The following is a 26,977-nucleotide window of genomic DNA, read 5'->3' as shown; positions in this document are numbered from 1 at the left end:
AATGGAAGATTGAGTTATTGATTTGAGGCTTTTTTTTTTTTTTTTTTTTTTTTTAGATGGGGGGTCTCATTATTGCCCAGGCTGATCTCAGGCTCATGAGTTCAAGTGATCCTGCTTCAGTGACCCAAGTAACTGGGGGTACAGGCACATACCACACCCAGCTTCTTTTTAATATAGGCATTTAAAGCTAAAATTTTCCCTCTTTGAGTCTTATTTCACTTGTCCGTAAACTTGATGCTATGGTTTTTACTTCATTCATCTCTAGTTTCCCCTGTGATTTCGTAGACTGTTGGTCATTTAAGAGTATGTGATTTAAATCCTACATATTTGTGAATTTTCTAAATCTCCTATATAAATTTCAGAATTCACTCTGACTTCATTCATTGGTTGGAGAACATACGTGACATCATTTCAATCATGTCAAATTTACTGGAGCTTGTTTTATGACCTATCATATGGTGTGTCCTGGAGAATGTTCCATGCACACTTTGAGAAGAACATATATTTGCTATTGTTGAATGGAGTGTTTTGCTATTATTAAGTCTGGTTGCTTAATAGTGATTTTCAAATCTTCTCTTTCCTTGTTTATCTTCTATCTAGTTGCTCTATAAAGCAAAGTGGGCATTGATGTCTTTAGAGGCTATTGTTGAATTGTCTATTTTCCCTTCCTATTCTGTCAGTTTTTGCTTCATGTATTTTAGAGCTCTGTTGTTAGGTGCATATAGGGTTAAAGAATTTTTAAAATCTTACAGATACATTCATAACATTTCTGTCCATTGAGATTCATTAGGTCAATGACCCTCCTGATGATACCAGCCAACATAGAATGCTAGAGAGGTCACCTGAGTGTCTTAACAGTATTCTGTAGAGATTCATGTTGCATTAACATCCTTCTCAATACAGTTTTTCTTCCAGCACTATTTTCATAAGTTAATAATATAGTTCCTCTTTTGCCTAGTTTTATTCCAGTGGAAATCAAAATGGTTCTTCGTTTTCCTCTTCTTCCTATTTATGATGAGTCATTATTTTCTTTCAACAGTCATCAGGAGATGTAGGACTTTCGGTGACATCGTTACTATTTTTAATTAATGTAGTTTAATGTGCTTTTACTCTTTTCACATATTTCAAGTCTTAGCATCAAGTAAGACTTTTTAAAAAGAACAATAGGTGCTGTTAAAGATCAGACAGAATTTTTGCAAGATCTAAAAAGTGAAATGAATATATTAATAGGATGAAACTGTCAATCCTGTAGAAGATTTGTCATCTTCTGTTAATATTTGAATCTACTGCTGTGTGGTGTTGAGATCTAACTTACATAAAGTTTTCATGTTTTAATTAATCATGGTCTCAATAACCAAGAAAGTGGTACATTTTGTCTTTGTGTGTGCCTGCGTGTGCGTGCATGTGCATGCATGCCTGTGCATCTTTTAAGTATGGACTTTTATTCCTTAGGACCAGAGACAGTTGGCTTCAAAATGCAGTGGTTATACTTCTTAATAGGCATGATATGAATAGAAACAATGTATTATGCTGAATAATTTGTTTGCTATTTTAAAAATTAGAAGGTGACCAAAATGTAGGCTGAAACGTGATATTTCAGTTTTAAACTCTTATTGGACAAACTTTTGTAATAAATAAGGCAAAGGTTGTTTGGGTTTTGCCCCAAAGTATTTTTCAAAAATATTTTATTTCAAGGAAACCTCAGGGTTTACATAAGAGTGATAAGAGTGTAGTCTGAAGAGTCTCCACGGGAAAGCAGTTCATCTGATCCCACCTGTGGCTTAATAGTTTCTGTAACCATTAAAACCTGATGAAATTAAATCTCATTTCAGTTTGATCAGCTGGACTGTAACTTCAGACTTTTGAAACAGTTGGAAAAAGATCCTGAAGATTCCTTCACCTTTTACCTTCCAAATTATTTGTTAATTCCAAACAGATTACAGTACAGTATAAACAAATAATTCCTCTTTCACTTTCACAACAGGACAGGTGCTCACTGTGTGGACGGACAGGCAGAATCACACCCACTATTTTATTCTTTCTCCTGTCCCCTGCCACTTTTCCTTCCCCCTTTCTCTCAGAGCACTACTTACCATTGGTGAGGTATAAATGTATTGCAGCTCAGGTTCCCATGCTGTAAACTAGGTATGCTCTCCCATCTGAAAACATGCAAGAACAACCCAGAGCTGGTGAAATAGTTCACAGTAGCAGCATGTACCATGTTAAGTTCTGTCCAGGATAGTCACTGTTGAGCTTTGGGCAAAGCAAATTGAATTTCCATTATCTATGTTAATTTGATCTGAACTTTAGAATGTGCAGTAAAGCAGTGGGTATGAGTCCAGGTCTAGCCCCTCCCTGACTGAGTTGGTTACTTAACTTCTTCCAGACTCAGTTTTCTCCATAATGGAATGAAAGTTACTATAACAGCAACATAAAGCTGTGGGAATTAGATAATGTTTGTGAAAGTGCCTGGCATACAGTATTACTCAGTAGTGTTTTTCTTTTTCCCCTTTCTTATGTAAAAAGGACCCAGCAAAGTCCTTCCTAGTGATGAGAGAAAAGTTTTTCTCAGGTGTGATTCAGCCCAGGAAAGACCTTGCACCATTTAGATCTTGCAGCTGGCCTTCTGTTCACCATCAGACTCATGGAGTCCCACTGCCTTCCCCCACCCACATGTTCACCTAGTGCACAGGTGGGGCTGAGCCATGCTCATCATCATGAAAGAACAAGGGTCTATAAGTCCAGATGAGAATACATGCAACCCATGGAAAGGACTATGGGAAAGGCTCAGTTTCATCTCTGGCTATCATCCGTTTGTTACCTGAGGATCGCTTTATGTGAAAATTCTAGTCATTTATCACTTTCTATAATACAGCAGCTATTAAGCCTAACACATAGTAATACTTTGCCACTTGTGAGTAAACATACACACCTGCTTGTAAACAGGGCCTGTGGTTAGGCTAGAAATACCAAGAAAATGGAATTCTTGATGACCATAAGAGAGAAGACTTGAGCATTATTTAACTTCTTTAAGAAGACACACACAAACACAAAAGACACAAAATATGGACTTACATTGCATGAACACAAAGAGGTTTGCATACTGAAGGTAGTTGTTAAAATTTGTAACATCAGTTATTTTACTTGATCTGTTGGGTATACCACTGAGCACTGAAGACTTGTCTGCTTTCATTTGTATAATATTTTAAAAATTTCTTGAAGTGGTAGCAACATGGGACCTTTATAAAGTTCCTGAGAAATTTGGAATTTCATTTAAATTTTGATCACCCTAGAAAAAGTGTACCTTCTCGTTTACTATTGCTTTCTTTATTCACCATAAACTCTTGAATCAGTCAATAATACTGCAAGTAGGGAATTTAAATGACAATTAAATATTTTAATTTGATATTTCAGTTTGATACAGCTATAATCCAAGTTGTTTATGTGTTAAAGGTATAAAAGTAAAGATAACTTGGCTTTGGGTTCAGCTTTTACACAGATTCTAGTTCTGACTATGATTTTGAGCAAGTTTCTTTCCCTGAGCCTTGCTTTTCCTGTCTGTGAAATAAGAGTAGCATATCTGTCTTGCATACCCATATTGTTTTTTCCTTTATCCTCCTTTTTGTATAATTAGAAGTTGTTTTAAAAATTTTTTAATGAGTAATATATGTACATAGTAAAAAAATTGAAATAGTAAAAAAGGTCAGAAGATGTAAAGTACATTCCCACCATGAATGTATTCTCCGGGACCATGCCCAGCAATCTCTGTTACTCATGTCTCATATGTATACTTTCAGAGATTTTGCAGATAAACAAGCATATTCTTTCACATATGCACACATTTTTAGTAGGACATGTATAGTCCTTCTCCAAGAATAATCTCTCCTATACATAGTCTTTTGTACCAGGTATTTAACTCTGGGGTGCTTAAGCTCTGAACCATATCCCCAGTCCTTTTTTATTTTTTATTTTGAGGCAGGATCTTACTAAGTTGCTTAGTGCCTCACTAAGTTGCTGAGGCTGGCTTTGAACTTGTAATCCTCCTGTCTCAGCCTCCTCAGTCACTGGGATTACAGATGTGCATCACCATGCCTGGCTTCTCATATATTTAAACATATTATCTCTTGGTTATGACCATTTAATTTTCACTTACCCAAAGGAAGAAAAGACATTTCTGAGGCTCTTCTGCAAAGAAAAAAAAAATTCTTACCTGTATACACAAAAGAGTTACAGATAATTATGGAAATATGGTTACTCAGAGCAACAAATTAGTATAGGGTCCCCACCCCACCCCCCTAGCCATGGGATTGAGTTCAGGACAATCAATCACTGAGCCACATCCCCAGCCCTATTTTGTGTTTTATTTAGAGATAGGGTCTCACCAAGTTGCTTAGTACCTCACTTTTGCTAAAGCTGGCTTTGAACTCATAATCCTCCTGCCTCAACTTCCCTAGTCACTGGGATTATAGGTGTGTGCCACCACACCCAGCAGCACAGGGTGTTTTCAGAAAGAAAAAAAAAAGTAATAACCCTGAGGAAAATATCACAGTTCAGAAGTCTCAGAAAGGGTCGGTACCAATATTGGCTCTAGGCACTCAAATGATAGCATGTTTTAAGACTTAGGCTTTGTGACTGTTTTTAATCTCCATCTTAACGGTAGGAGTTTCTCCTAAATGGCTCTGCTATGCAGAATTCTGTTGTCTTTTGGATCTATACTAGCAATTCCCTTAACTATTTAAATTCCTTCACTAAAGCTTGCAGTTTTAGGGCATTCATGGGTTTGCATTTGCTATTCACTAGAACTAAATCCAAAAACAAGTACAAATGAAAATTGAGACTGAAAATATAGAATACAATAGATTTCCCAAAATAGAACATGTGGACTATATATTCTTTTTTCCTAATATTTTGAGATTTTTTTCCATATCAGTATACATGAGTCTATCTTCCTCATTCTCTTTAATATTGATAGATGCATTGTATATTGAATCAGTCCTCAATTGATGGACATTTTCTGCTATTCATGATCTTTATCATCTTCATTAAAGCTCTAAAACTACCAAAACCAGTGATTCACAGAAATAACAACTGGTAGTTTCTGGCTTCTTAATTGTTTCTTAGTGCCAAAGCCTTCTCTGTTTCATGCTAAGATAGTTCTAAATTAAAACTACTTGGACTACTGAGGATTGCTTTAGCTATTTCTGAGTTTCTTATTCTTCCAGATGAATTTCATAATTGCTTGTTCTATTTCTGTAAGGTAGATCATTGGGATTTTAATTGGAATTGCATTGAATCTGTATAGCACTTTTGGTAGTATGGCCATTTTGACAATATTAATTCTGCCTATCCAAGAACATGGGAGATCTTTCCATCTTCTAAGGTTTTCTTTAATTTCTTTCTTTAGTGTTCTGTAGTTCTTATTGTAGAGGTCTTTCACCTCTTTTGTGAGATTGATTCCCAAGTATTTTTTTTTTTTGATGCTATTGTGAATGGGGTAGTTTTCCTAATTTCTCTTTCTGAAGATTCATCACTTATGTATAAAAATGTGTTGGATTTATGAGCATTGATCTTGTAACCTGCTACTTTACTGAATTCACTTATGAGTTCTAAGAGTTTTCTGGTGGAATTTCCAGGTTCCTCTAACTATATAATCATGTCATCAGCGAACAGGGATAGTTTGAGTTCTTCTTTTCCAATTCGTATCCCTTTAATTTCTTTGGTTTGTCTAATTGCTCTGGCTAGAGTCTCAAGAACGATGTTGAATAGAAGGGGGTATCACAATACCAGATCTTCAACTCTATTACAAAGCAATAGTAACAAAAACAGCATGGTATTGGTACCAAAATAGACAGGTAGATCAATGGTACAGAATAGAGGACATGGACACAAACCCAAATAAATGCAATTTTCTCATACTAGACAAAGGTGCGAAAAATATGCAATGGAGAAAAGGTAGCCTCTTCAACAAATGGTGCTGGGAAAACTGGAAAACCATATGCAACCGAATGAAATTAAACCCCTATCTCTCACCATGCACGAAACTAAACTCAAAATGGATTAAGGACCTCGGAATCAGACCAGAGACCCTGCAGATTATAGAAGAAAAAGTAGGTCCAGATCTTCCACATGTCGGTTTAGGACCAGACTTCCTTAACAGGACTCCCATAGACCAAGAAATAAAAGCAAGAATCAACAACTGGGATAGATTCAAACTAAAAAGCTTTCTCTCAGCAAAGGAAACTATCAGTAATGAAGAGAGAGCCTACAGAGTGGGAGAATATCTTTGCCACTCATACTTTAGATAGAGCGCTAATTTCCAGAATCTATAAAGAACTCAAAAAACTCTACACCAAGAATTCAAATAATCCAGTCGACAAATGGGCTAAGGAAATGAACAGACACTTCACAGAAGAAGATCTACAAGCAATCAACAGATATATGAAAAAATGTTCAACATCTCTAGTAATAAGAGAAATGCAAATCAAAACCACCCTAAGAGTTCATCTCACCCCAATTAGAATGGCGATTATCAAGAACACAAGCAACAATAGGTGTTGGAGAGGATGTGGGGAAAAAGTACACTCATACATTGCTGCTGGGGTTGCAAATTAGTGCAGCCACTCTGGAAAGCAGTATGGAGATTCCTCAGAAAGCTTGGAATGGAACCACCATTTGACCCAGCTATCCCACTCCTTGGCCTATACCCAAAGGACTTAAAATCAGCATAGTACAGAGATACAGCCACATCAATGTTCATAGCTGCTCAATTCACCATAGCCAGATTGTGGAACCAACCTAGATGCCCTTCAGTTGATGAATGGATAAAGAAACTGTGGCATATATATACAATGGAATATTACTCTGCCATGAAGAATGATAAAATTATGGCATTTGCAGGCAAATGGATGAAATTGGAGGATATCGTGCTAAGTGAGATAAGCCAATCTCAAAAAACTAAAGGACGAATGATCTCGCTGATAAGCAGATGAGGACATATAATGGGGGGTAGGAGGGGTTAGCGTTAGGGTTAGGGTTAGGTTTAGGGTTAGGGATAAGGAGGGTGGTAAGAATGGAGGAAGGAAAGACTGTATAGAGGGGAAAAAATAACAATGAATCAAACAACATTGCCCTATGTAAATGTATGATTTTTAATAAAATAAAAAATAAAAAATAAAAACTACTTGGACAGGCTAGGAGCATAGGTTAGTGATAGTATTCTTTCTGAATCTGGACAGGGCCCTAGATTCAATCTTCAGCACCAGCTGCCGCCCCCCCCCCCCCAAAAAAAAAAAAAAAACCTAAAACTTATTTGGACACAAATTAGTGGTCTAGTAAATCTGAGTTGCCTCTATGGAGAGTTTACAGTCTAATTGGGAAAGAAAGACATGAAATAGTTAGCAAATAGGATTACACACATAATCAAGTACTACATGTTGCAGAAAAATGCAACAATTTCTGCTCTGTTAAATTTTTAAATTCCATTCATCAGTTTTAGAATTCTAAAAGCTAAAAAGAACTTTAAACCACCTTAAAGGAGTACTAAGCCATGAGAATAACTTTCAGGATTCTGTTTCTAGTAATGTCAAACTAGCTAGTTATAGTCTAACCATCATACCATGAACAGCTAGAAATATGGAGAAAAATTATTTCTAAACATTCTCTTAAGACATCAAAGAGCTACAATGTAGTAAGGACTTGAAGAGCCAAGGTCTTAGAGAAAAGAAATGCAGAAATATGAACCCAGTGTTCAACAGTACTTTTCTTCTTGAGGCATTTACCAATTTATATTCTGTGGCTGAAAAGTGACCAGTAAGTGGTGGCTGAAAGACTGAGATGAGGAAAGCTCAGGCAGTCTTATGCAGCTCGTAAAACAAAACTTGGAATTCAGAATCCTCCAAGGAGATGGAGTCCTGGTAAACACCCCTGGGCTTTCTATTGGGATCCCAAAAAGGAAACACACTGAAACTATAGACAAAACCGGAATTGGCCTAGCCTTCTCAAAGTCTAAAGCCTAAGTTCAGATCTACTAAATCTCTAATTAAAGTGACATGTTCATACTCTGAAAGTGATATATTGTAAAGAGGTAGTAGGAAGTCCTCTACAGAAAGATAACAGCAGCAGCAGCAGTGTTGGATTATCTCTACATTTTTCAAAAACTGTTTAGTAGTCTATTTTTAAAAATAGACATATAAGAATATAAGGCCAAATTATCAAGAAAGGAGGGGAAAAAAAAACAAAATAGAAAAAAAGTTCTGCAAGAAATCTATTAGAAACATCAAACACTGTAAAATAACTGAGTTTATATAGAAAACAACAAGATGGATAATTTCAGGAAATAATGGGAAACAACAAAGAATCAAGTGGAAATGTGAAAACTGGAAATACATTTTGAAAATGTATTTTGGGAATAAGAACTGAATAGAGGGCTTTATAAATTTAAACATAGCTGAAGAGAGGATTCTTGAACTGGAATACAAGTCAGGAGAAAATATCTGGTTGAAGAACAAAAAGAAAGAGAGTAGAAAAATGTAGACAAGGGCATGAGAGTTTTTTGACCATGATGAAAAAACTTTAACATGCATATAATTCAAGACGTAGAATGAGAGGAGACAGAATGAGGCAGAAGCAATATTTGAAAAGATAAATAGCTGATAATTTTCCAAAACTGGCAAATGACTTGAACTACAGACTTAAGAGGTATTATGAACACTAAGCATAAAAAATAAGAAGGAAACTATACCAAGACACTATAGTTAAAAAAATTTTTTAAGACAAAAAAGAAGTCAAAAGAAGCATTATTTGCATCTCAATTTTTTAAATTAAGGTGAAAGTCACATAAAGTTCCTATTTTAAAGTGAATAATTCAGTGGCATTTAGTACACAGACAGTCCTCAAATTAGGATGGTTCAGTTTACAGTTTTCAAACTTTACAATGATATGAAAGCAATATTTACTCAACACAAACTGTACTTTGAATCTTGACCTTTTCCCACACTAGCAATATGTACTCTCTCAAATTGCTGGGCAGTGAGAGTGAGCCACAATCCCAGCCAGCCAGAGAATCACAAGCATGAACAACCCATACTCTACAGCATATTGTATAAGATACAGTACATGAGATACTTGACACTTTCTTTTAAAGTAGACTTTATGAGCTGGGCGCAGTGAGCTCATCTGTAATCCCAGCTACTCTGGAGGCTGAGACAGGAGGATCCCAAGTTCAAGACTAGCCTTAGCAATTTAGCCAGACCCTTTCTCAAAATAAAATTTAAAAAGTACTAAGGATGTTATTCAATGAGAGAGCACTTGTCTAGCATGCATCAGGCTCTGGGTTCAATCCCCAATACGTTCAGTCTAATTAATAAAGTGAGCTCAGATGGTTTTGTCCTACTATAAGCTAATGTAAATGTTCTGAACACATTAAAGATAGTCTGGGCTAAGTTATGATGTTCGATAAGCTATGAGAATTAAGTACTTTTTCAACTTAACAGTATTTTAAATTTAACAATAGGTTTATCCAGACATAACCCTACTATATGAGTCAAGGAGTATCTGGTATTCACAGTGGAATGCAAACACCATATCTGATCCAGAATGTTTTCATCTCCCCAAAAGGAAACCCGTTTCCATTAAGCACTTGCTTTAAATTCCACCTTCCCAGGAACCCCTGATAAGTACCAGTCTTTGCTGTCTCCATAAATACACTTATTTGGATCATTTCATATAGAGAGAATTATATAAATTACATGATCTTTTGTGCCTGACTTCTTTCACTTAGCATAATATTTTTAAGATTCATCCAACCAGGTATGGTTGCATATGGTTGCATATGCCAGCAGCAAGAAAATCAAGAGATCAAAGCCAGTCTCAGTAACAGCAAGATGCTAAGCAACTCAGTGAGACCCTTTCTCTAAATAAAATTACAAAATAGGGCTAGGGATGTGTCTGAGTGAGTGGTCGAGTGCTCCTGAGTTCAATCCCCAGTACAAAAAAAGATTCATCACATTGTAGCATGTATCAGTACTTCATTCCTTTTAGTAACCGAATAATTGTCCAGTGCGTGGCATGTGTGTGTGTGTGTGTGTGTGTGTGTGTGTGTACACCACAGTTTATCAACTGTTCATTGATGGGACATTTAGGGTGGAAACAACCCAAATGAATAAAAGTGTTACTGTGAACTTAAATGTACAAGAATGTTTGCATTGCAGTTTTCAATTCTTTGGGGTATGTACTTAGAATTACTTGGTCATTTGGTTCTGTTTTTTATATATATATATATATAGCTTACACTGCCCATATTTTTTTTTAAAGTTTTCTTTTGTAGTCGTAGATGGACAGAATGCCTTTATTTTATTTATTTACTTATATGTGGTGCTGAGGATCGAACCCCATGACTCACACTTGCTAGGCAAGTGCTCTGCCACTGAGCTACAGCTCCAGCCCTGGTTCTGTGTTTTAAGGAACCACCAAACTATTTTCCATGCTAGCTAAAACATTTCACATTCCCACTAGCGGTATTCCAATTTCTCCACATCTTTACCTATGTTTGCTATTCCCCCCTTTTTCTGAGTAGTACCCTTTTCTAATGGGTATGGTGATACCTCATTAGTTTTGATTGCATTTCCCTAATGATAATGATGTCAAGCATCTTTTTCCTTTATTATTGGCCACTTGTGTATCTTCTTTGGAGAAATATCTATTCCAGCACTTTGTCCATTTTTAAACTTTTCTGGGTTTTTTTGTTGTTGTTGTGTTCTTTGTTCCAGGTATTAGGCCCCTGTCATATACATGATTTGCAAATATTTTCTACCATCCTATCATCAGTTCCTTGGTAGTGACTTTCAAAGAACAAGTCTTTATTTTGAAGAAGTCTAACTTAATCTGTTTCTCCCTTTTGGCTGCTTGTGCTTTAAGTGTCATTTCTAAGAATGACATTTCTCTTTTTATAAAAGATTTTTAGTTGTAGATGGACACAATGCCTTCATTTTATTCACTTATTTTTATGTGATGCTGAAGATCAAACCCAGTGCCTCACACATGGTAGGCAAGCACTCTACCACTGAGCTAAAGACCCAGCCCCTAATAATGACATTTCTAAATGATATCTATTTTAAGATCCATTTCAAATCACAAAAACATCTAGGATTTTTATAGTTTTGTAGTTTTAGACTTACACTTAAGTGTTTGATCAAGTTGGAATTAATATTTATATATGATGTTAGGTAGGAACCCAGTTTCATTGCATTCCTCTAATGACTAATGATGTTGAGCATCTTTTTCTGTTTATGACAAATTATACTTTCTCAATTACCATTTGTTAAAGAGACTATTCTTTGCCTCTTCAAATGGTCTTTGGCATTCTTTTCATGAATGAATTGATCATAGATGTATGATTTTATTTCTCGACTCTCAATTTTATTCCTTTAATCTCTATACCTATCATTATATGAGTACCACATTGTCTTGATTACTGTAATTTTGTGGTATCTTGGAATTAGGAAGTGAGTCCTCCAGTTTTGCTTTTCTTCTCCAACATAAGATACATTACTTCTGGGGCTGGGGTTATGGCTCAGTGGCACTGGGATTTATCCTCAGCATCACATTAAAAAAATAAATAAGGTTATTTTTTAAAAAGATACATTACTTCTAAAATAACAACAGAATACTTAGAGTTGGTGTCTTGCAGAAACAATGAGAATCATGTAGAAGGAACCTCCATGTAGGAGGCTGAAGCAGAAGGATCACAAGTTCAAGGCCAGCCTGATCAACTTGAGTAAAAAGGGTTGCAGGAGCCCTGGATTCAATTCCCAGTACAGGAAGAGAGGGAAAGAGAGAAGGGAGCCACAAAACAGTGGAGTGACTTGTTAAAGGGGGGAAAAACCCTGTCAGCCTAAATACCTAGGGAAAAAAATACCACAATTAAAGATGAAATAAAACGTCTTCCAACAAACAGAAATATTAAGAGGGAATTGTTCAAGCTGAAAGAAAATGATCCCAGATGACAATATGGAGATGCAGTAAGAATAAAGAGCAGCAGAAAGGGTAAATACGTAGGTGAATCTAAATGGTTATTGATGTATACAGTACTAATAATGATGTCTACAGTACTAATAATAATGTCTTACAGAGATCACTTGATATCAACTGCACAAATAGAAGGAAATTAATGAAATAAAAGTGCTCTAAGATAGTGGCATTGTCCAGGATAAGTAAAAGTACTAATTTATAGTAGATTTTAATAAAGCATGGATACATGTCATAATCTATCATAACAACTAAAAATTGAGTAAAATAACCTTTAGACTAGTGACTCAGTGGTAGAGCACTTGCCTGCCACTTCTGAAGCACTGGGTTTGATCCTCAGTACTACATAAAAACATAACTAAACAAAATTGTTGTGTTCATCTACAACTAATTTTTTTGTTTTGTTTTTTATTTTTTGCAGTGCTGGGGATTGAACCCAGGGTCTTATGCTTGTGAGGCAAGCAATCTACCAACTGAGCTATATCCCTAGCCCTACAACTAAAATATTAAGAAAAAAAAATTTTTAAAGGAGAGGAGAAATAAAAAAGAAATAACATAGAACAGGTGGGGCAAATGGAATAAGGAATACAATTACAGATTTAAATCCTAATATGTTAGTAATGAATATAAATGAATGTTTAAAGACACAAAGATAAACTAGTTTTAAATTTATATACACACACATGTATATGTGATATATCCTTGCTATAAGGAGACAAAGTAAAATGATAGGGAAATATACCATATAAATGATAATAAAAAAAATTTTTCTGAATATCAGACACTGTTTTAAGATAAAAGACATTTCATAATGATTAAAATGTTGATCCATCATGAAGAAAACAGTTTTAAATAGATGTACTTAATATATCCTCAAAATGTAAGGAGTAAAACTTAATGGATACAAAAGCAGAAATAGACAATTCCTCTATTACTTAAATGTATCTCTTGATAATGAGCAAATACTCAGGTTTGAACACCACAATTAACAGTCAAGATATTTTAAATATACATTATGTTTAATATATAAAAACACTCATCAAAGGACATTTACTATTTTTAGGTGTACCGCTGCTGAGTCATAAAACACATTTCAACAAATATATATGGAAATATATATGGATTGAAATCATACAGACTAATCATTTTACCAGTGGAATTGGGTTACAAACCCAATAATTAGCAAGGAGTAGGAGGTAGCGAAAGGTGGGAAATGCTGTGGAGAGATATTGGCCAAATTATATTGTTATATATTGTGTGCATGTTTGAATATGTAACAACAAATCCCATCAATATGTACAACTATAATGCACAAATTTTAAAATGGGGGAAACTAATTACAATGATCCTCAAATGTTTCAACTTAATCAGTGTGGTGCTGGGGACACATAGCTCAGTGGTAGAGCACTTGCCTGGCATGTAAGAGACACGGAGTTCAATCCCCAGTACCACAAAGAAAGGAAGGAAGGGAGGGAGGGAGGGAGGAAGGAAGGAAGGAAGGAAGGAAGAAAGTTTCTAAAAAAGAACTCATGAGTCAAGAAATTGCAGTGGAAATTTTAGGTATTTGATTGCATGTTGATAAAATATGACATACTGAAATTTGAAGCAACTAGAGCTATGTTAGAGGGAAATCTGTGACCATAAATGCAGAAAATGTAGAAATCAATGTTAGAAGCATTTCTTTCACATAACAAGTTAAATCCAATGAAGGAAATAATTATCATAATTTAATTCCTTGGAAAACAAACACAATTTTAAAAAAACAGAAATGTTTCTTTAAGAAGACTGATTAATTTGATCTGCTGATCAAGAAGAAAAATCCAATATTAGGAATGAAAAAAGAGGACACATCACTACAAAGCATATACACATTAAAAATAATAAGTACAAAGAAACAAAGTAGAATAGTGGTTACCACAGGTTGTGGGGAGGGGAAAGGATAGTTGTTTAATGAGTGTAGAGTTTCAGATTTGTAAGTTGAAAAGTTCTGCAGATTTATTTTATAACAATGTGAAATGTATTTACCATTACTGAACTGTATACTTAAAAATGGTCAAGACGGCAAATTTTGTTATATACTTTTGCCACAATAAAAAATAATGAAAGAATGTTATGAGAACTTTGTCAGTAAAGTCTAAAAATTAAATGAAGGTGACAAATTCCTTGAAAAAACACAATTATCAAAATTCGGAAGAAATAGGAAATCCGACTTCTCCCACATCTAGGCAATAAATTGGACCCATCATTTAAAATACTCCCTCAAAGAAAATAACACTAGTCTTATACAAATTTGTCCGGACAAGAGAAAAAGAGGAAAATTGAGCAAATCCTTCTATGAGATTAGCATAGCATTAACACCAGATTGTTACAAGAACACCCCAAGAAAGGAAAAATATAAGTTAATTTAGCTTATGAATATAGATGGAAATGTTTTAAACAAAAGATTGGCTGAATAAATCTGACAGCATGTGTGAGTAGAGAAAACATTACAACCAAATTGAACGTATTAAAAAATGTAAGGTTGGTCACTTTCCTCTCTCAGAGGACCACACTCTCTCCCTTGAGAGTGCCTTTCCCCTTCTAATAAATTTTGCTATACTTTAAAAAAAAAATGCAAGGTTGAAAATCAGTGTGATTCAACACATTAACAGAATAAAAGGAAATTCATATAGATATAGAAAAATCACTTGCAAAAATTCAACACTTGTTCCTGATTTTTTAAAAAGGAACTTTTGGGTTCATGTGCCGTGGACATCTCTAATTTTACCTTACTCGGGAGGCTGAGGCAGGAGGATCACAAGTTTGAGGCTAACCACAGCATCTTAACAAGACCCTGTCTCAAAAATATAAAAAGGACTGGGTGTAGCTCAGTGGTAAAGTACCCATGCATTCAATTCCCAGTTAAAAAAAAAAAAACAAAAAAAAAACTTTTTTAACAAACGAGGAAAAATAGGACTTTCTTCTCTTAATAATGGGTATTTTTCAAAATCAGAGCAAACATCATACTTATCAGTAAAATATTGGAAACACTTTCCCTAAGATTGTAAATGAGAATACCTGCTGTGCAACTGAAAGTTGTATTTCCATACACCAAAACAAGCAATTAAAAGTGAGATATTCAAATTTTTTGCCATTTTCAAAAAGCATCAAATGAATGTCGTATATCTAAGATATGCAAGACTTGTGTAAGAAAACTATTACATATTATTGAGAAAATTAAAGATCACCTAAATAAATTTATATAACAAGTTGATAAATTGGAAAATCCACAATTATAAATGTGTTAATTTTCCCAGCTTATCAGTAAATTCCCTGAAAATTCAGTCATATCCCAGTAGGGAAGTCTTTGTGTATGTTTAACTTCTCAAACTGATTCTAGAATTAATATAGAAAAAGGTAAGAATAACAAAACAATCTTCTCTCCCCACCCACCCCACCGGTGGTACTGGGGGAACTCAGGGTCTCCCACATGCTAGGTAAGCAAACCACTGAGCTACATCCCCAACTCTATTTTATCTTACTTATTTTGAGACAAAGGTTTTACTAAATTGCCCAGATTGGCCTCCAACTTGCAATCCCCCTGCCTCAACCTCCTGTGTGACTGGGACAAGACAATCTTGAAGGATAACAAAGCTGAAGGACTCACAGAATTGTAAATCAAGATTGTTTATAAAGCTACAGTAATTAAGACAGTGAGGTATTGATTCAAGGAGGAACAAATAACTTAATAGGACAGATTATATTTCAAAAAAACCACACATATTTATGTACACTTAACTCATGGTCAAGGTAGAACTGCATGACAGTGGGGATAAGGATAGTTTTTTTGTTTTGTTTTGTTTTTTGTTTTTGTTGTTTACTGGGAATTTAGTCTGGGGCACTTTACCTCTGAGCTATATTCCCAGTTCTTTTTATTTTTTATTTTGAGTCAGGGTCTCAGAGTTACTGTTAAGGGTCTTACTAAGTTACCTAGGCTGTAATCCTCCTCCCTCAGCCTTGCAAGCAGCTGGGATTTCAGGCCTAGCCTAGCTAAGGACAGTCTTTTAAAGATGTTTCTGGGTCATCTTAATTTCTATACAGAAAAAAAAATTAGTCTTAATTCCTACTTTACACCCTACTCAAAAATGAACTTGAAATAGATTATATATTTAAATTTGAAAGGTAGCTGGGCACAGTGCACATGCCTGTAACCCAGTGACTCAGGAGGCTAACAAAGAAGGATCACAAGTTCGAGACCAGCCTCAGCAATTCAACAAGGCCCTAAGCAACTTAGTAAGAGCCTATTTCAAAATAAAAAATAAAAAAGGCTGGGTATGTGGCTCAGTGGTTAAGCACCGCTGGGTCCAATTCCTGATACCAAATAAATAAATAAATGTGAAAGGTAAAACAATGAGGCTTCTAAAATATAAAGCAGAATATCTTCAAACCCTTTCATTTTTGGTAAAGAGATAGGCAGAGAGTTCTTAAATAGGACTCAAAAATGCATGAACCATAAGATAGATAAGTTGGTCTACACTAAAATTAAGAAATTCTATGCATCAGAACATACTATTTTGGAACAAGATTCCTACAATATTTATAATTCAAATAACTCATTCAGAATAAAGATTTTAGAAAACATCTGACAACCTGATGGGAAAATGAGGAAAAGAAATAAGTGGACATTTCAGGATGAATCATATATACAAATAGCCTAAAGATACATGAAAAGTGTTCATCCTATTTAGTTATCAAGCTAATGTAAATTAAAGCCACAATGAAATACCATTATACACCCACAAGAAGTGCTAAAATGAAAAACAAAGCATCAAATATTAGAACCAATACAGAATGAATGAAATTTTCACTTACTGATGGCAGTAAAAATTGGTACAGCTACTTTGGAAAACTGCTAGTGTGCTGAAGCTGTATATATACATACCCCCAAACCCAGCCATTCCACTCCTAGGCATAACCCAAGAAAGCTGCATGCACATGTGTGCAGAAGATCCACACAAGTCTGGTTCATGCCTGTAATCCAAGCAGACTCAGGAGGCTGAGGCAGGAGGATCACAAGTTTGAAGCCAACCTCAGCACCTTAGCCAGGCACTATCTCAAAATATGAAAAGGACTAGGGATGTATCCCAGTAGTAAAGCACTCCTGGGTTCAATCCTCAGTACCAAAAGGGGGAAAAATAGATACAAGAATATTCCCCGCATCTATATTCAAAGTAGCTCCCTAACAGATGACATTCCATGAATGTTACAGCATAGTATTATCTCAAAGAATATAGGCAGAACAGTATATAATGTGTTTCCAATTATGTGAAATTTTAAATTTAAACTATGTATGAGAAATCTGATTCTGGTTTTTCCAGGGGAGAGGAGAGGGTAAAATGTGATTGGGGGTTACCTGAGGGTGTGCTGTTGATGTTCTGTTTCTTGATGCAGCTGTGATTTCATGGCTGTACACTCTGTGGAGATTCATTGAGCTTACAGTCTGTACAATTATCTGTATATTGGTCATACTTCTCTTAAGAGTTTACTTAATAGCTCTGTGTAGTCAATAACAACAACTATTTAAAAAATCAGTTGGTCAGGAAATGGTATTTCTTCAAGTATCAAAAAATATGTTGTTCTCCTTGGCAAAGCTAGCATCATGCCTTTCTCTGACATTCAGCTGCTTGTATGTTTTTCTCTTGGTGTTATATTTTTCACAAGGTTAATAGCTCTAAGTTACTGGTTTAAGTTCTGACCCTTTTTTAAATCTTTTTACTTTTATATTTTGGTGCTGGGGATTGAGCCTCATGCATGCCAAGCACACACTCTACCACTGAGCTAGAGTCCTAAACTCCATTCTGACTGTGTTTGAAGGTTTGTTTGGGGGGTTTGAGGGGTGGGCAGCGCTTGACAAAGATTTGCTGTCATCTGATCACTACCCTACCAGAAAAAGGTCATTTCCACTTCTGATGGCTTTAGTTCTTTCTATAGAGAGAAAAACCTCCTTAACAATTAGCTTTAAAAAAAAAAAAAAAACTTTCCCTCTGGTGCTGCTGGATCATGCAAATCCATCTGAGGGCTGAGACTCAGTTGTCAGAGTTCAAACATCTCAAATTTTACTTGGGGACTTACTCTCTGAGGGCTGCTTTTTATAGACAGCAAACATCTTTGAATTCATCCTACTTTTTTACAAGCAGAAGATTTTTAACATAATGAAGTTGAACAAGAAAATAGGGGGTGCTGGTTATATATCTCAGTTGGTAGAGTGCTTGCCTCATAAGCACAAGATCCTGGGTTCAATCCCCAGCTCTGCAAAAATAGAGAATAGGGGTCCTACACCCTCATGTGCTAGTATGTGAACCAACAGGCTTCCTCTCCTCCCTGCCCATTACACTATTTGAAAAATAAGAACAAGGTTGCAGAATTTAAAATACCCAATTTCAATACATAAAGCTCCATTAGTGTAGTTTTCGTATAATGGTAAAGCACTTTACTAGCATGGATTCCATTTTTTAAAAAATCATGTAAAAAAAATAAATGCATGGATTTAATTGACTAAACCATATAATTAAAAACTTTTAAATCCATTATCAGAGCCTCAAAATCACCACCCAAATCTCCAAGTCAGCCCAGCTGATGGAGGGGCTCTGCTCACCCAACCCCCATAGTCAGCTGAGAACAGTTGCTTAGAGAAGAAGGGTAAGTAGGCAGGGTAGGGTACGAATTCTCCATAGGAAGAGGTGTTCAAATATGTAAGAGAAATCTTTAAGAGCAGATTTTATTTGAAGATTTACAGTAGTAAATCACTGGGGGATCAAAACATGAGAACATATATGTTTAAAGTGTGCTTAAAGGGCTGGGAATGTGTCTCAGTGGTAGAGCACTTGTTTAGCAAACTCAAGGCCCTGGGTTCAATCCCAACACCACAAAAAATGAAGTTATATGAAGTGTTGTACATTGAAGAATACATGCATTCTTTTCCTTTCTGTAATAATAAGAGGCCAATATGAAGGGGACATTTGAGAAAATTAGGTATTTCAAAGATGATCCACATTCTTTCCTTGGAAGCTGTGTGAGAAATGGAGGCTGATGACCTGTACTAAGTCTATTTTTATTGTTCCTTTTTTAGGTGGTCACTTCTTTCACCGAAATTCCTTGTCCCCTCGGAGCCTGGTGTATGAAAGCGAATTCTCCACAATTGAACCTTCTTTGGACATGTATGATGAGAACAAAACCTGATTTTTAAAAAATGGGCTATTAGGGGTCACTTCTTTTGTGATTTGCTTTATGATCACCTTTCTTATTTTGTATTCTTCTCAGCGTCCATTTTGGAAGAATGATTCCAAGCACAGTTTGGGGTTCAGGGTTAAATTGCAAAGTTCCCCCAAAGTGAGGCTTTGAGAACAGCATTATTGCCCAGGTGAGCCTCGTGGTACGGAATGCCTGCCCAAAGTTGGCCACTGAACATAGGCACCCAATAGGCCTGGCCATTTCCAGAGAAGAGGCAGGGGTCAGGGGTTAAGGTTGCATTGCAAACATGTCCCTGAATAATCACATGCTATTCTGTGTTGGGGTGGCATTGGGGTTTTTTAAAAATACTTTTTGTGATCCTTACTTACAATACATACTAAAGCCTGCAAGTGAAGCTTCCACCGATGCAGAGCACGAGTCACAGCTCCTTGACATGCTCTATTTTGTCCTGTTTTCCTGTTAAAGGGCCTCTTTCTGTAGGGAACTGAGAGAAAGCCTTGTGTTTTGTACCTCTTCTGAAACTCTGACAACCCATTTCCCAACAGAGCTCAGCCTTGGCAGATGCAGGCCATGGGGACAGGGTCTCTGTGTGGTGGTGACAGTCATCTGCTTGGGCATTTTCCAGCATCTGTGTTGAGCATGACATAAGGTGACAAGCGTTTATGTAGCTACTAAACATTGAAGGCCCCCTAGTCTCCACAGCCTGTGGACTTGTCTACCTGCCAACCCTGAGGTGTGTGTGGGGAGATAGCACCAGAGAGTCTAGCAGTCCTCTTGGGCACACTGACCTTGGAGGCACAGCCAGTGTTTGCAACATCTGAACAATTTTGAATGTTTTATTAAGAAGATCAAACCACCTTCCTGCTGCTAGATCCCAGATGAGGACTTTTCTTCAGTCTTCATTGGTCCAGCACAAATCTTTCCCTCCAGCTTCGGAGCCAGCATGAGGAAGGCACTGGAGCGTCAGCAGGCAGGCCTACAGAAAAGGATGTGGCAGCCAGCATGGTGGGCATCATGAACACATATGCCATTCCCACACACCCAGGCTGACATCAAGTTAACACAATGAGAAACTTGTATCCTATAAGTAATCCCAGCACGGAACCAAGATGAGCAAATTTATAAAACAAATCTACAAGTCCTTTTTTGCAAAAGGTCACGCCATAGTTCAGTCTGCTGCTTCTTATTCATATGAGCTGTGTAGAAGGTGTCAAGGATTCAGATTCTTGTTATGAGAATGGCACCTTTCACTTCCAGATTCCTTGCATTTGACCACAAACCAAGCAGACACACAAATCCCCGCCCTGTTATTTGTAGTGGCTCTCTTGTAGAACGTAAGTTTGAAATGAACACTTGCCATCTTTGCACATGTGGCTTCTCTTTAACAGCATCTTTCTTGTAACATGTCACTAAGGCACTCAAGACCCAGGTGTACCTGAAACAAAAGAGAACTTCAGAGAATCAGAATGGTGACAGTTTTTAAGAATGCCACAGCAGGGTGAGCAGAAACATTTTGTTTTAATAATTTGAGGCTGGAACAGGGCAGATCTTAAAGGTCTAAACTGCTTTTGCTTTTTACTGTTTACCAAGGGCTTTTGTTTGTTTTCCTTTTTATAGTCTTTGTACTATAAAAATATTTTTGATAAATAGTTTCAAGAGAGTGTCTTTCAGAAGACAGGTTTGCCTCATTGGACTCTCGGTGAGAATGTGTCTCAGTCTGCCAGAGCTCCAGAAGTGCACCTGAATTTGTGTTTGGTTTGGCTCATTGGACAGATAAGATAACTTCGTTCTGAGTATTGCCATGTTGTCTGTACCATGACCTTGTTTTCCCAAAATCACATCTCAGATCCTGACATAGCATTTTCTTCTGATCTGTGCCATCTTACAAAGGCATGTGTGCTAAACTCTACTCAGAAGAGTTTCTTTACTAAAAAGGAATGAAATTGCTTGAGAAGAAATGTTTTAAATTGTGTCCTCTAAAATCTATTGATTAAATATTTGAATTTTGAGAAGTCTGGAGCACATGTTTGCTATAGAATAGCCAAGGAAGTATTTCTTACAAGGGAATTTACTCAGAATGGTGCTCCAGATCCCAGCTTGACACCCTTTTTCTGAAAATCCAGGCCACCCTCTGGCTCAGCTATAGAATGGCCTGTCTTTGTCAGGAAGGACACTGACTTCTTCATCAAGGACATGTACTTTGGGAATAGAGAATGGCATTTTTTTTATCCCAGATAAGTCTCCCTTCCAGCAGCTGTGCTGCCAGGACTCCTTGCTGAGCCACTCCTGGAACCCTGACAGGGAGCCAAGACTGCTGTTTCTGCTTGCTGTGCCAGATTTGTCAGCTAGCACCTCTGCCTCTGAGCAGCTCAGGAAGCAGAGAGCAGCTTCTGTGACAGGTGAGTATCTTGGTTGCTGCAAGTCTTACCACCAGTGGTGGTTATTAGTCAGGAAATGTGATAATTTCTCATTTTCTCTGGTGGTGGTGGGGATACCTGTTTGAAGAAGGGAAAGAGCCAAAGAGTGAACTTTTTGCACCACAAACCCTCCATACCTCCAATGGACTATTCTGAGCTAGGCCCGTTGCCGGCCTCTCCCTCCTGTACCACCTCCACCCCAATCCCCAAGCAGAGCAGAAACACTGGCATATGCCACATGATGCACATGGAGTAGGAGCAGCCAGAGCATCGTCAGCTGGGAATCAGGTTATGATAGTAAAAATGCAAAGGCATAAGTTTGGGAATCTTTACTATCCTAAGGGAGGAACTTCTCAAAGCCCTCCTTTCCTCCTATTTCAGGGTTATGGGAGAGGGGGCTGATGTGGAAAGCCAGGTTTGAGGTCTCTGGTTAGGGCCCCACCTCTGCTCCCCTTTCAGGGAGACAAGATCCACTGTCATGCAATTAAAACTCCTCATAAGGTTTTGTGAGTTTTTCTTTCGAAGGTAGGCTTCATCTCCTTACTGCTTTGCTCCATCTTCTAGTTCCTCTGGTGGTTTTCAGGCCTGACCAGGAGGAACATCCATGTGGCACTTCTCTGAACACTGGTGTAACTCTGTAGCTAAAGCTGCACTTGACAGCTTTCCTTATGCCACAATAGTCCCAGCTGCCAAAATATGGAGTGGGAAAGATATTAAAATAAGATTGCTGAGTTTTAGTAACTTGACTAATGTCCTGTGGACTTTAAAAGCCCTTCTTCTATTTTTATTACCCCTCACATCCAGTGCTTTCATTGATCCACATGCTAAACAACACTGGTTTTAACTGAAAAAAATCAGCATGTTCTCTTGCTGTTAACTTTACTTACTTGGGCAGTGGTTCTACTGTAGAAAAGGAAGGAGGCATGTTCAAGTTGGAGTTGCCTTCATCAGTGGTTGTTGCTCATAGGTGTTATTAAACAAAAACACTGATTTTAAGAATGTAGCATTTAGAAGGAAAAAAGTAAGACTACAAAGGTCCACAGACCTTTATTAAATTCTCACTGTGTGCCTAACATATATACTTGGAATTAAGGTGGATCCAGTGATCATGAAGATTCGGAGGGTTGGGGGTGTAACTCAGTGGTACAGCTTGTGCTTAACATGCACAAGTCCCTGGGTTCAGTCCCCAGCATCAAAACATAAGTAAAATTTTTATTATTCCAGAAAACTGGAAGATCAACAACCAACTGAGATGAAAGACCAAGTGAAATGAGGGTGTCTTGAAGAGAAAGAGGGGCAGAGATGAAGGGGATGGCACTGCCACCTTGGAGAGGCCTGAACAGAAGGGCTAAGAGGGAGTGTGGGAGCCAGGTGAGGGCTGAGGAGCTGAGGCATCCGCCAGGAAGCTGGGGTTGCACTTCCTGGGCCCCCAAGTCTTTGCTTGGGGAGGTCCAAATTCCAATCTGTGGAAAGAGAATGAATGAGCTGCCTGGGGGAAGGGGGGCAGATGGGTAGTAGAGTGGCCTGGAGTACTGGGGCCTACCTCTAAAACGTCATGGCAGAGGAAAGGACTTTCACAATTAGCCCCCAGACCTGGGATTAACTGAAAGTAGGAATGAAAGGAAGGAGTTATAGGAGGAAGTAGAAGCCTAGGTTTCCAATCACAGTGACTGGTTGATATTAGACCCAGGGAGAGTCCTTTTTGAGTCACTTTAAGTCTGGGGCTGGCAGGGTCCCTAGAGGGAGGTGTGGAGATACTGAGCTAATCTCAGGTAAAGGTCTGCTGAGGGGATGGTGATCACTTGTGGCTCCTCCTGCATTAGAATTCCTGTGAAGCCACGTTTTAAATACACATGCCACCAAGCCCTACCAAAATTGTCTCCATGTAATCACAATCTCTTAGGTGCCCCCCATCTTCCCTCACCCCCACCCCATGCAGAAGCTTATACATTAGACACATGCACACCAGACATCCTCACTAGAGGGTACACTCAGTTCAGATGATGGTGGCAGCGAGATGGGCTGGAATTACCCAGTGACACAAGCACCAGGCTTGTGATAAAACCCTGGGGACACTGACATTTAAAATATGGACAAAAGGCACTACTGAAGGCAACCAGTTTAGAAAACCCTTGAATGTAATTTCCCTCTGTGAGAAAAACAGAACGACTGGTTCTTATTCTCTCATCTTCAGTGTCATGCAAAGCAGAAGTTTAATGTGGTTAAACTCAATCTTTGCTCCCATTCTCAGGCAGCATAGGGAGATAAGAGAAAGGGATCAGTATCACAGGGCTGAATGTTCTGACACCACAGCTGAAAATAAGTGCCTTCCCTCAGCAGATCCTGATAAGGGCAGTTGTTACAAGTTAGGTGCATGGAGTTTCATCCTTTATTTTGACCTTGTGGGTACATCATTCCAAAGATTTGACACACCATTATGTTAGTCCTTTGGGGAAAGGATAATCTGGGATGTGGTTAAGATCCTTGCCAAAGGACTGGGAAATACCATATGGATTCTAAACATTGCAACATCAGAGAAAAGACAGGAGGAAGTTGGTGGGGGTAAGATGCCTGAATTTTGCTGTCTGTGTGTAATTGTTTTCCTGACTATCCTGTGAAACATCAGGGAAAGCAAATTATGAAGGAACCCCTGAGCCTGTGAGTTGGGAAAAGTTCTACCAGTCTCCTGGAGCCTGGCTGAAGGGGGCTCAGGAGGCCCCCTGTAGCCCTGGAACTCCTCCTCCGAGGCATTCATAGAGTTGGGAAGTTTTCCTCTTTCTTGTGGGTGTCCCGGGTGATCCAGCAAACTGAACCTCAAACAAGAGAGGTCGAGTGGGCCTCCAGCAGATGTGGAATAAAAGCAGTTCCTTACATTTTCCAGAACTGTGACCCTACCAGTTCAAAGTGACTGTGGAGGGGGAGGGAGCCATCAACTTCAACCAGTGAAAGGACTACCCTTTTGCATCCAAGATATGGTTCTGAGGATTCCTAGAAGACCCCTGGGGACCACCTGGCCCATCACTTGGGTTTTCCCTCCTTCACTTCACCCTAGCCTCAGCCATTTTTCTGTTTTCTTCACTCAAGCTTGGGGAAGAAGGGAAAAGCTTTAGTACAAAAGGTTTAAAAAAAAAAGTCTTTGAATCTCATACAACTTGAGTATTAAACCTTCAGAAAGGTTCAGTGCTGCTGAAGTTGCTCAGGCCTCTGCCCTGGGTTCTCTAAGCTTCTCCTGTTAACTCCTCCACATGCACATGTTATGAAGGATTGGAACTGGAGGTGTCATAGACCTCAGAGCCAAGGATGTCACTGTGCTCAGCAGTGAGCACTTTTGTAAGCCACACACATCCTCCTGTGGAAAAGCCAGGAGCAGGAAGTCATCATCAGCACACTTCTCTCAGCTGCAATGGACCCTCCATCCCCTGGGACATTTAGACAACTCATTTCTCACCAGTCCACTCACCACTCATGGGGTAGGCACATGTGCACAGGGAAGGTGCATGTTGGTCACCTGGCAAGACTGAGTTGGCCTTCATCAGTTTCTCATCCCTGTCATCTTTTCTACCCTCTCTTTCCATGTACTAGCAATGTCAAGAATTACAGATGATTTTTCTGAGCTATTTTTTTTTTAAATTAGCCTGATATAACATGAATTCAAATTTGCTTTTGGAATTGTCCTTCCTCCATAATTAAGTCCAAGTGTATTTATACTGTGTGATAGTAAAGGACTTTTCTAATGACTAGGAAATACTGAACCAATATATTTATTTAAAAGGTGGGGAGGGTCTAGGTAGAATATATCATCCCAAGCCATTTCTTTTCCTTCAGGTGAGCAAGTTCCTCCTAGAATAGGAAGGCTGCTGATTGCTGGCTGTGTTCTGTGGACCCAGTCACTAGATATGACCTGGTTCCACAGCCCAGCACCTTTGTGGGGGGCCTAGCCTGTGATGATTACATGCCACCCTGGAGAGAGGCAGAGAGGATACCGTCTCCCTTCATCCTCCTGGCAGCCCAGGCCTGTCTTGCTAACCCAGTTGGAGAAGGGGCTCCCTTGGCTGGTGCTTAAGCCAGAATCTGGTGTCTTGAGCCAAGAATGGGAAGCAAGATGGACTTCAAAGTGGCAATGGCTCTGTCCAAGAAAACTAGACAAGCATACTTACCTACACAAGAAAAGACTCCCAGCTAGGAGAATACATTGACATAAGTATGGAGAACATCATTGCCTAATAGAAATATCCTGTTCCTGTACAAGAGAAGGACTACTTCCAATCCTAGACTGTCACAGTCCTGTCACAATTGGTTTTGACCCTCAGTAACTTTTATACTCAGAAAATATTTAAGTCACTCCTTTCATATTTGAGTCATTCAAAGAGCCCCTCTTACTCCAGGTTCCTGCTAACTATGCACAACATCCCAGAGGATGGCATATAAAACTATTTTTCTAACTATAGCACAGGTAATTTGGGGTGGGGGAAGCCTGGGATATATGTAACTAGGGCAAATGACTTATCTTCCACCTTGAGGGATAAAAGGGAAACTATGCACTTGACTTTTAATTCACAATTGGATAGTTTGTATCAGTAAGAACACACATTAAATATTCAAGAAGCAAAAGTGATCATTAGCTTAATTTGGGGGTTCACTGTGGGGGATTTAGCTTGTCTAGAACACAGATACCTGCAAATACAATGTGAACTGATTTCTTGACAATCAGATTTTATTAATCCTTGGAAATGTTCTGGGCAGCACAACTCTTAGGTCCACATGGTTATAATTAAGTAGTGAAATTGTATGGTATATACCTAAATGTCAATAGTGTATACCTGTATGTGCGAAATTTGCTAATATAACCATTTCAATAAAAGCTTATTGAAAAAATCTCTTGGCCACATGGAGTACTGTTGGTGGTAATATATATCAGTGAGGACTCTTGGTTGCAGGTGAAAGAAAATTCAACCCAAACTGGGTATGTAAAATGGGAATGTAGTGGCTTCCAAAAGCTAAAGCCTGTGGCAGATGTGATGCGATTTGACCCTCAAATGCAGGACACATCTGCCAGCTTTGCTTCCTCCAGGAAATGTCCATCTGTGGTAACAAGTACTTCCAAATTCTTGAGGGTAGATTTCTCTACCAAGTACATGTTCAGTGTGTCGCCAGTAGCTCCATCAGCACCCCACTGATGTGGCCCAGACCAGAATGGCATTGCCTGGGCCCTGTAAACCAGCCACTGTAATCCCAGAGATAGGCTGTACTGATTGCCTCAACCAACATGGGCTCCTCTTCTGCAGCCCATGAGTACATTCAGCTTC

General features: G+C 38.1%; 1 protein-coding gene across 1 annotated transcript in view; it reads left to right on the top strand.

The window, feature by feature from the left end:
* Positions 1-26,538, top strand: part of RNF130 (ring finger protein 130) — a 126,061-nt gene extending 99,523 nt beyond the window's left edge. Inside the window, exon 8 of the mRNA XM_079144199.1 lies at positions 19,133-26,538. Coding sequence (XP_079000325.1) covers positions 19,133-19,242 — 110 coding nt within the window. The 3' untranslated portion in view covers positions 19,243-26,538. The remainder of the gene's footprint in view (positions 1-19,132) is intronic.
* Positions 26,539-26,977: the final 439 nt, after the last annotated feature.

Source organism: Sciurus vulgaris (genome assembly GCF_902686455.1).
Source record: "Sciurus vulgaris genome assembly, chromosome: 6".
Lineage (NCBI taxonomy): Eukaryota > Metazoa > Chordata > Mammalia > Rodentia > Sciuridae > Sciurus > Sciurus vulgaris.
The sequence above is the reverse complement of the archived record's forward strand: the minus strand, read 5'-3'. Positions and strand labels throughout refer to the sequence as shown.